The following is a 9916-nucleotide window of genomic DNA, read 5'->3' on the forward strand; positions in this document are numbered from 1 at the left end:
GCCAACCTGGTTTACATAGCAGATTCTAGGATAGCAAGGGCTACATAGGGAGGAAAAAAAATTAAAAGCAAAGCTGGGTGGTGAAAACACTCACCTTTAATCCAACTCATTTATTTACTTCCTGGTGCTTGGTTCACAGTGCACAGTGCCACTCATACTGGGCTGAGTCTCCCCACATCAGCTAACTGAAGACAGTCCTCGAGGATATGTTCCAGACTACAGACAGTCCCTGTGGAGACTCCTCCCAGGAGATCCTCGGTTGGGTCAAGTTAATAATTAAAGCCAGGTGTCACAGAGAGAAATGACCGAGCTAAAATGCCAGGTTAGAAAATGAGGCATGGTGGCACAATACCTCCAATGCCAGCACACAGGCTGAGGGGGAGGAGTTTGAAGTTTCAGGCTGGCTTTGGCTGTGTGGCAAGACCCTGCTGTAAATACATGAATAGCAAGTTATCAACACTTCTCTGCCAGATGCTCTTGATCTGATGGTAGTGTACAGTACTTGGTGCTACAGTCAATCTGGGAGACACATCCGGAAACCCTTTAGTAAGCTGAGGAAGGTACTAGAACCACCTCTGTGGCCAGAGCAGGCACAGAACCCCCAGAGTCCATGCTCTTAGTGATCAGCCAAGTCCCCTTCTACCACCCACTCCAGGAATGTCTACAAGGACCTACGACAGATCGAACTGGCTTGTGACTCCCAGGAAGATGTGGACAGCTGGAAGGCTTCGTTCCTGCGAGCTGGGGTCTACCCAGAGAAGGACCAGGTGAGGAGCCATCTTCCCTGTCTCGATGACACCAGATGCTAAGTGACCCTGCCTAGGCCACAAGTGTCACTCAGCTTTTCTTTGCTATGGTAAAAATACCTGCCAGAGCTATGGAAATGGCTTAGGTGGTTAGGTGCTTGCCACACAAGCATGAGGGCCTAAGTTTGATCTCTAGAACTCACACAGCCTCCAGGCATGGTGGTATGCACGCTTGTAATCCTAGTGCTAGGAAGGCAGGCAGAGGAGGACCCCCTGGAGGTCAGGAGCCAGCCAACATCAGCACATGAGTGATCCCCAGGTCCTAATGAGGGACCTTGTCTCAAGTAAGTCTGACCTTCATAGTCAGCCCTTGGCCAATCAGAAGACAAAAACAGGCCAGTCGTTAGTCAGAAAAATAGACGAAGGCTGGGAGATAGCTCAGAAAATGACAAATGTGTTGTGTTGTGTTTTGTTTTGTTTTGTTTTTAGGCTTGGCTTCTTTCTGTGGCTTTGGCTAACCCACAAACTTACTATGTCAACTAGGCTAGCCTTAAACTCACAGAGCCTGCCTCTGCCTCTTGAATGCTAGAGTTAAAAACTTGGGCTAGTACACCTAGCATAAAACGTAATTTTAAAAATTTAAAAACAGGTTGGGCACAGTGGCACAGGCCTGTGATCCCAGCACTTGGGGAGACACAGGCAGGCAGATCTCTGTGAGTTTGAGGCCAGCTGTGTCTACAAAGGGAGTCCAGGACAGCCAAGACTACACAGAGAAACCCTGTCTCAAAAAAAGATTTAATTTAAAAATTAATTAAAATTAATTAAAAATTAAAATTTAAACTGTGCTTGATGGTACACACCTTTAATCCCAGTTCAAGACCAGCCTTGTCTACATAGTGAGCTCTCGGACAGCTCACTATGAATAACAGAGAACTTGTTATTCATAGATAGATAGATAGATAGATAGATAGATAGATATGAATAAATAAAATGTTGAGGGAGTGAGGATGAAATCAAGGAAAGACCTCTTGTCCGTGTTGGGATAGACCACGCGCACAGAGAAGGTGAGTAGCTTGTAAGGATGCACACACGTACAGACAGACCAATGAGGTTAGTACATCCCTGATGCACAGACAAAGGGAAGAGGTGTTCACTTTGGCTCTGGGTTTAGAGGACTCAGTCCCAAGCTGCTTGGCCCCACGTGCTTAGGCTGTCTATCATGGCTGTCTATGGAGGCCCAGAGGCAGGAAGCAGAGGGGAAGGCGTGAAAGGGCTGGGACCACGGTACCCCTGCGGATACACCCCTGGTGGCCTACTTCCTCCAGCTAAGTCAGACCTCCTGAAGTTTCCAGAGCTTCACAAAGGTAGTCCTAGAAAGATGGCTCAGCAGATTAAAAGCCCTGGATGCTCTTCCAGAGGACCCACGTTAAGTCCCTGCACACACATGATAGCTCACAGGTGTCTGTAACTCCAATTCTAGGGGATCAGCCACTGTGGACATACATGTACACATACCAACACCAGTCTACATATAAATAAAAATAAATCTTGAGAAAAAATACAGGCTGGGTGCAGTGGTGCGCACCTGTAATCCCAGCACTCTGGGAGGCAGAGGCCAGCCTGTCTACAAAGCAAGTCCAGGACAGCCGAGACTACACAGAGAAAACGGCGGGGGATGGGTACAGAATGTTCTCCGTCAGAATCCACAGCCTGGAAAGCAAGGGTTAGAACTCATCTGCCTTGTTTTCTTTTTCCCTTTGGAGTGAGGTCACTACAGATCATAGGCATCCATGGGACACTGTTGACACCCCCTGGAAAAGAGTCCAGTGTGACTCTATGCAGTGTTACCCCAATTCAAACCACACGGTCTAACAGGGCGTCAGGAACCCACTCCAGCCTCTCGGTTGTCAGCAGGGTAGGACGTAGTTCCCAGCAGTCAGCACTCCACAGCTGTTCGGCCACAGTGAACCCTCACCTCTCTTTGTCCCCGCAGGCAGAGAATGAGGATGGAGCACAAGAGAACACCTTCTCCATGGACCCACAGCTGGAACGGCAGGTGGAGACCATCCGCAACCTGGTGGACTCCTACGTGGCCATCATCAACAAGTCCATCCGAGACCTCATGCCAAAGACCATCATGCACCTCATGATCAACAACGTGAGTGGTGGGTCCATTTCACCCGGGATCCTTGCTGAAGCTCAAGGGCTGGAGACTCAGCCCCTGTCCAGAAGGTGGAGGCAGGAGGATTGGGGGAAGTTCACCATCATCCTCAGACACACAGCCAGTGTAAGGAGAGACCCTGTCTCAAAAAACAAAACTGAGGCAGGCGAGGTGGCTCAGAAGGCTCAAATACAGTGCTCCTGTATTTGGTCCCTGGGACCCACCCCCACTGTCCTCTTCCACGCACACCATGACATGCACACACACGCGCACAGCACAATAATGTTAATTTTAAAACAAACCCTTTTGATTGTTTGGGGGGTTTTGGTTTTTGGTTTTTTAATTGGTTTTTTTCAAGACAGGGTTTATTTGTGTAGCCTTGGCTGTCCTGGAACTCACTCTGTGACCAGGCTGGCCTCAAACTCACAGAGATCTTCCTGCCTCCAGAGCCCTGGGAGTAAAGGTGTCTGCTGCCACCACTCAGCTAAAACAAACTTAATTTTAAAAAGCCCTGTAAAGTTAGAACAACATGGTTTGTGTGGGTGGCTTTTTGTTTTGTTTTTGTTGTTGGCTGGTGTTTGCAGCGTTAGGGATTGAACCAGGGCGTGGTGCATGTTACACAGGTGCTGGACTACTGAGCCGCAGGCCTCGACCCCTCAGTGGGGATTCCAGGCAAGGTTCTACAGATGAGCCTCGCTAGAGTGAGCAATGAGGGGCACGAGAGTGGCAGGGCCCCAGCCCCTCACTGGGGGCTCCCAGCGGTGTTGTACAGCTGGGCTGTGTCCCTGCTTCTGATTGGGGATTGTCTTTAGGCGGGACTCTGGCTCCACTTCCCCTTCCCTCAGCCTGTGGTTGATGCTTTTCTAAGCACATCAGTAGGCTGCTGAGTTTCTGGCTACTATAGGGTCTGACCTCTCCCACTGTTGTCCTCAGACAAAGGCCTTCATCCACCATGAGCTGCTGGCCTACCTGTACTCGTCAGCAGACCAGAGCAGCCTCATGGAAGAGTCAGCTGAGCAGGCCCAGCGCCGGGACGACATGCTGCGCATGTACCACGCCCTCAAGGAGGCGCTCAACATCATTGGGGACATCAGCACCAGCACCGTGTCCACGCCTGTGCCCCCGCCTGTTGACGACACGTGGCTCCAGAACAGCAGCAGCCACAGGTCTGCAGGGCAGTGTATCCTCCGTATGCCATGCAAGCACCACCCGTCCTGTTCCCTCAGTCCCACTGGGAGACGGGCCACAGAAGGCAGCAGCCCTCCAGCGCATAGAACCTAGGACTCTGTTGGCCTTGAAATGGGGAGAATGGGACAGAGGCATTTAAGCAGCCATAGCACGAGTGCCAAAGAGGCAGTCAAGGAAATGTCAGTGCAGAGGACCCACTGAGACTGCAGGACACTGTGGAGCCCTCAAGAGAAGGGCCAGAGCCCAGCCCTGGGAAGATTCAGGTCCCCAGGGCCAGTGGGGAACAGGGCAGGCAGGTCTATACAGGCAGAGGGTTACACAGTGGGGCCAAGGCTAGGCTCTGGAAAGGTGCTGGGCTGCGCGTGCGTCAGTCTGCACCTCTGCGCTGTGTGCTTGCTGCAGGCGCACGGCAGCCCATCAACGTGGAGTTCTGTGCTTCAGGTTGCTGGGTTCCAGGTGCCGCTGCTGCCCTCAGCCCTGCAGTGGGTGCTCACAGTGCCCTTCCCCCAGATTACAGCCTTCCCTTCTTCCACAGCCCCACTCCACAGCGCCGACCTGTGTCCAGCGTGCACCCGCCAGGCCGGCCGCCTGCAGTGCGGGGTCCCACCCCGGGGCCTCCCCTGATTCCTTTGCCTGTAGGGGCTGCAGCCTCCTTCTCAGCGCCCCCCATCCCATCCCGGCCGGGACCACAGAGTGTGTTTGCCAACAACGACCCCTTCTCTGTGCCACCTCAAATACCATCTCGGCCAGCACGGATTCCCCCTGGCATCCCCCCGGGAGTACCCAGGTAAGGCCCACAGCCTGCATCCTGGGGTCCCTTTGTGGAGACTTGAACCCCTCTCCCTTCTGATGGCTTCCAGTGTAGCCCCAACAGGACACAGACTAGCACAGGCATCCCTGCTTATGTGCTGGGAAACTGAGCCCTAGAGGGACCAGCCCCTGTCTAGCCAGAGAGCGGATCAGCTGATGCCAGGACTCCTGGCCTATCCTCTGAGCAGCAGGTTACATGTCCCCCAAGCCACCGTTAAGCCAGCCAAAGTCACCAATGCCTCATGCTAGGTTCTGGTCTCCCTGTCTGAGATCAAAGGAGAGCAGGCAAGTAGGGAAGAAGACACATCTGGTAAAAGTGCTTCCTACCAAGCCTGATGACCTGAGTTCAGTCCCCAGGATCCTCCTGAAGGAGAGGACCAGCTCCTCCCAAACCAGCTAGTGACACAGGGATAGTAGGAAACCATCTAGATTTGACGTGCTCCCTCCTGGTGCCCCAGTTCCGGGAGCACCCTGGGGTGGGCTGGAAGGGCTGGGTCCTCACCCTCATCCTGCTCCTGGCCTCACTACCCTCCACCTCCCCATGTCTCTACTCTCTTTGCAGCAGAAGAGCGCCCGCTGCGCCCAGCCGGCCCACCATTATCCGCCCAGCCGAGCCATCCCTGCTCGACTAGGCTGCAGGGGCCAGTGCTCTGGGGGTCCTCGTGCACCTGCAGTGCAGGAGAGCTTTGGTGGTCTGGGCCCTGCCACTGCCCCCATGCTGGGACCAGGCTCCCTGTGGGCAACCCCTACCCTTTCCTCCCTGGCTCTGGTGGACATGACAGTGAGGGGAGGGGGTGGGCAGGAGTCCCAGACCACAGCACGTGGGGCCTTTGCACTTTGGGACAAGGAGGGATCTCTGGTTAGCAGAACAGGAACTGCTTCCTTGGGACCATCTGGAAAGAAAGATCCAGGCTGGTGTAGGGGAACTCTACACTGTATGCCTTTGTTCTTTCTTGAGGTACAGGAACTGTCCACCTTTTCCTAAGGGCTCCTCAGGAGAGAGCCAGCCCCAACAGGCCCAAGTGCTGGCCACCCACCTGGCTTGAGTTGTATATATATATCATCTTTGGCCATATTAACCAAACAACCTGAGCCCAAGCCAGTCTCGACAGCCAGAGGCGCCTTTGTGCCTTCCAGAGGCCTGGAGTGCCTCAGTTCTGGCCTGCCTCACTCTCCTCAGCCCCAGCGTGGTTTGGCCTGTTTGAACTGGGGAAGACATCAGGGGCCTCTTGGCTCCCAACCACAAGGCCCCAACAGGGTGGGCCCTGGGTGCCTCCGTGCAGATCCTGCTCCTACCGCTTGGTTTGACCACTGTTAAGTGCCTGCCTCTGTATATCCTATTAATAAACTAAAATAAAGGGAAGCCCCTCGGTGGCTTATGTGTGTGGGCCTTTTGTGTCTGTCCCAGCCTAGAGGGGGACTGTCCACCCCCTCATGGGGCTGCCCACAGTTCACTCATTTACATGAGTCTTCTGTCGTCTGTTCTGAACCCTCTCTAACCACTTGAGAGATGGGAACAAATACTCTTCTTGTCCCCATCACCACCAGGCTTGACACACTGTGCTCATAGGAAACAGGAATTCTAGCCACCACTATGAGTGGCGCTATGGCCAGGCTCACTTCCAGGTCCCCCACTAGCTCTAAAGGGGACACGATTCAACTTTGCTTTATGATCTTTTTCTTTCGTGCCAGGCGACCACCTCCATCGGCTCCTGCCCGACCTTTCTTCTGAGCTTCGTGGGAGTGCCCTCCCCCTTCCTGGCTGCCCCTGGCTTGAGGCTAGGTCTGTCCCAAGCTGATGTCCCTGAGCTCCAGTCACCAGACACTATTAACTTTTCTGACCATAATTTATTGACTGCAGTGCCCAGGACAGATGCCCTTTGTTCCTTGAGGCTCATAGGCAGGCTCTAGCATGGCTGCACCTCAGCCCAGTGTGAGGTCCTGCACCCAGAGAGGAGGAAGGGGTCCTCTTTTGGAGTCCTCTTACCAACCAACTGGCTCCCCTCTGGGCCAAGGGACCAGGGTGCCTTCCTGTCAAATAAAACTGACTGTCCTGGCACGAACTCTGCAGATGTGTCTCCTTCCCGGACCCTAGTGAGGTAGGCTTACCACCAGGAGCAAAGGGAAGACACTGGGGGTGAGGGGCCAGCTGGGAAAAGGGTAGGGGCAGCCCTGGAGCCTGACTCCATCCTGAGGGCTGGAAGACTGAAGCTAAGGCACCATTTCAGGAGAAAACCAGGGCATCTGAGGGCCGTGCATCCCCGCACTGCAGTGCCTAGCACTTCCACTCTCAAGAAACAGGCACTGTTGCTGAGCCTCCCCCTTCCAAGGGGTCTCCAAGCCATTGGCATTCCCCGCTCATTCAGGGAGACACAGGGGCCACTGCTAAGGACCCAAGTGAGCAGTGTCTCGTCAAGAATCTGGAGGTCTCCAGCAAGTCACACACGCCTGCTGTCCTCCGCGGTTTCCTTCATCCTCTGTGGCAGGGGCTACGTGGGTACAGGGCGCTTGTCGTGGAAGAAGCGTTTGAGTGTGCAGACCTGCAGCACGGCCACCAGCAGCAGCACAGCCACGTTGGCAGCTGACCAGAAGTTGACCCGCTCCAGGTTGTCTTCTTGAAGGTTACGATCACGAGCCTCAAATGCTCGCAGCAGAGTCAGCATCTGGATGCTCCGTTCGAGCCGGGTCCTCATGGTCTCTATGGATTCCTGGCGGGGCACGGAGAGGACAGGGTCAGGCTGCTTAGGTCTGAACCCTCACTCCCACCACCTATTGGCTCTGTGACCATCAGCAAGCAAGTTCGCTTACCTCTGGCTTCGTGTCTCACATCCTCTACTAGAAACCCAGCCTTTGTTTTCCTTTTTTTCTCTTTGGTGTGCTCTTGTTTTGGGGTACGACTTTTATTTTTTCTTTTTAAGAGGGTAGACACATGCTGGACTAAACATGGAGGTCAGAGGACAGCTTCCACCATTTGGGTCCCAGGTAGTCAGGCTTGGTGGCAATTGCCTTTGCCTGCTGAGCCATTTCACCAGTCAAAGGCTGGTTTTCTGTGCAAGCCAAGGATGGCCTTGAACTTGTGGTCCTCTTGCCTCCATGAGCAACCCACATCCAGTTTTTGCAGTGCTGGGTGTGGGAGCTCAGGGGTTCGAGTGTCCTATGCAAGTGTTTTGTTAAATGAATTATCCACAGCCCTTTCTTTTGGTTTTGTTAGATGGGATCTTGCTATGTAGCCTGGTTGGTCTTGAACTCACTGGAATCCTGCCTCAGCCTCGTAAGTGCTGGGATTATAAGCATACATCAACACATCCAACTCACCTTGATGTCTTCCATTTTGACATCAAGCATCTCTTCCGGCTCCACAGCCTCCGCCCAACCTTCTACCTCCTCGTCATCTTGGAAGCTGTCAAAGATGAGCTCGAAGAACACTAGCTTCTCTGAGATGGTACTGAAGGAATTGTCAAAGCACAGCCTGTAGTCCCCGGCCTCAGTAGGCTCCACCCTGGGCAGACAGATGAGACACAGACATGACCCTGGAGCCAGCTGGTCTGTGGAGCCAGTAGGATGGTAACCCGAGGCCACTGGGGAGCTGGAGGGCTGTAACTGAACCAAGGCAGGGCAGGACTTAACTCACGTGTGCACCCCATCAGCCTTTCGAGACTCACTGACCAACAGCACACCCTGAGGGCTCTCCAAGGTGAAATCCACATCCAGCCCAGCACCTCCGATCACCTGAAGAGGAGGTAAGAGTTGGGGAGTGGGCAGGTTTGAGCCAAGCCTATCTTCCACAAAAGGCCTGGGTTGACCAAACCGGGAATGACCCACATAAGACCACCATGAACCTATCTTTGAAAAAAAAAAAAAAAAAACACCGAAAAACCCCACGTATTTGTTTGGGGTAGAGGAGTAGCGCCTGAGGAGATTAGAAGACAGCTTGCAGGAGTCGGTTCTCCACTTAACAGTCAAGAAACTCGGGCCATCGGGATTTAGCAGCAAGCGCCTTTACCCGCCCAGCTAAAAATGGGTCTATCAGCACTGACCGGGTCTCCTCCCGGTTCCTCAGACGCCTCCCGGTGAGGTCTTTCCTCAGGCCACCCCGCCACCCCCTTGAGCAGTCCAACGTGGGCATCTACCTGGCCGCCAACTTTTATTGGTCAACTACCCTCAGAGCCCTCCCTAGAACCCAACCCGAAGAGCTCTGAGCAGAGCACGCCCCCGCCCACAGGACTGTCAGCATTCTGGCCCCGCCCCTCCCGCCTCGTGGCCACGCCCCCTCCGCGGTCCTGCGCTGTGGCCCGAACCCCGGACCCTCTCACCTGGTATTCGGTCTCCAGGCTAGCGTTAGCCGGCGCGGACTGGTAAAAGCACTGCTTCCTCCCGGCGGGAAGCAGGAAAGTGAACTCGCCGTCCTGGATGGGCGGAGGCCCCGCCTCTCCCACTCCTGCTGCTTGCAGGAATAGCCAGAGGGTCAGGGCTTTAGCCGCGCCGGCCGCCATCATCCGGTTCACCCTCTACTCGCTGGGCTTGGGTCCTTTAAGAGCTGGTCCCGCCCACCTTTCATCTCAGCAAAGCTCATTGGCTGCGGCTGCTGTTCGACCCCAAAGCCATGGAACGCAGTGTGAAGGACCCCAGAGAGGCGAGCTGCCCGGGAGAATGCCTAATCTGCTGAAAAGCATACTAAGGCTGCTGTGAAGCCTGGGAGACCTCCAGGGCTGCTGTTAGCCACTGCATTTGGCGGAGGCTATGACAGGCCTCAAGTGGTGAAGCATTTTTTTTATTTACAGGCAAAAATTAAGCTGACTAAAGGGGGAGGTTTTCGGGTCCTCCTATGTCACCCCCTGATGTCTGTTCCCCCATTCAAAGGTTTCGTCCATTGGCTAGTCAGGTGTGAGCGGACCCGAGCAGTGATGGCGGCGCTTGTGGGTCCTGTTGGCAGCTCGTACGGAGCCTGCTTCAAAGATCTATGACAGGCCGGTTGCTGGTTCTCCATTGTCGGGGTTCTGGCGGTGCTGGT

At 54.3% G+C, this 9916-nt stretch overlaps 2 protein-coding genes across 16 annotated transcripts in view; one reads left to right on the forward strand and one right to left on the reverse strand.

The window, feature by feature from the left end:
* The window catches only part of Dnm2 (dynamin 2), an 85874-nt gene extending 78910 nt beyond the window's left edge, over window positions 1-6964 (forward strand). For 7 of the 15 annotated variants that reach the window (XM_021643784.2, XM_021643789.2, XM_021643785.2 and 4 more), the window contains 5 exons: window positions 656-767; window positions 2740-2904; window positions 3841-4073; window positions 4631-4882; window positions 5468-6284. In XM_021643784.2, coding sequence (XP_021499459.1) covers window positions 656-767; window positions 2740-2904; window positions 3841-4073; window positions 4631-4882; window positions 5468-5537 — 832 coding nt within the window. In that variant the 3' untranslated portion in view covers window positions 5538-6284. Of the gene's footprint in view, window positions 1-655; window positions 768-2739; window positions 2905-3840; window positions 4074-4630; window positions 4883-5467; window positions 6285-6597 lie in introns of those variants that run through there. The other 8 variants (XM_021643792.2, XM_021643794.2, XM_060370509.1 and 5 more) reach the window with 2 other exon arrangements.
* Tmed1 (transmembrane p24 trafficking protein 1) lies at window positions 6734-9458 on the reverse strand. Its single transcript, XM_021643795.2, has 4 exons — window positions 9219-9458; window positions 8537-8634; window positions 8221-8404; window positions 6734-7613 (listed from the first exon to the last, which is right to left on the reverse strand). Exons 1-4 carry the CDS (start codon window positions 9399-9401, stop codon window positions 7395-7397), a joined length of 684 nt encoding a protein of 227 aa, XP_021499470.1. The 5' UTR covers window positions 9402-9458; the 3' UTR covers window positions 6734-7394.
* Between the last annotated feature and the right edge of the window lie 458 nt (window positions 9459-9916).

This window comes from Meriones unguiculatus, chromosome 1, assembly GCF_030254825.1.
Source record: "Meriones unguiculatus strain TT.TT164.6M chromosome 1, Bangor_MerUng_6.1, whole genome shotgun sequence".
NCBI lineage: Eukaryota > Metazoa > Chordata > Mammalia > Rodentia > Muridae > Meriones > Meriones unguiculatus.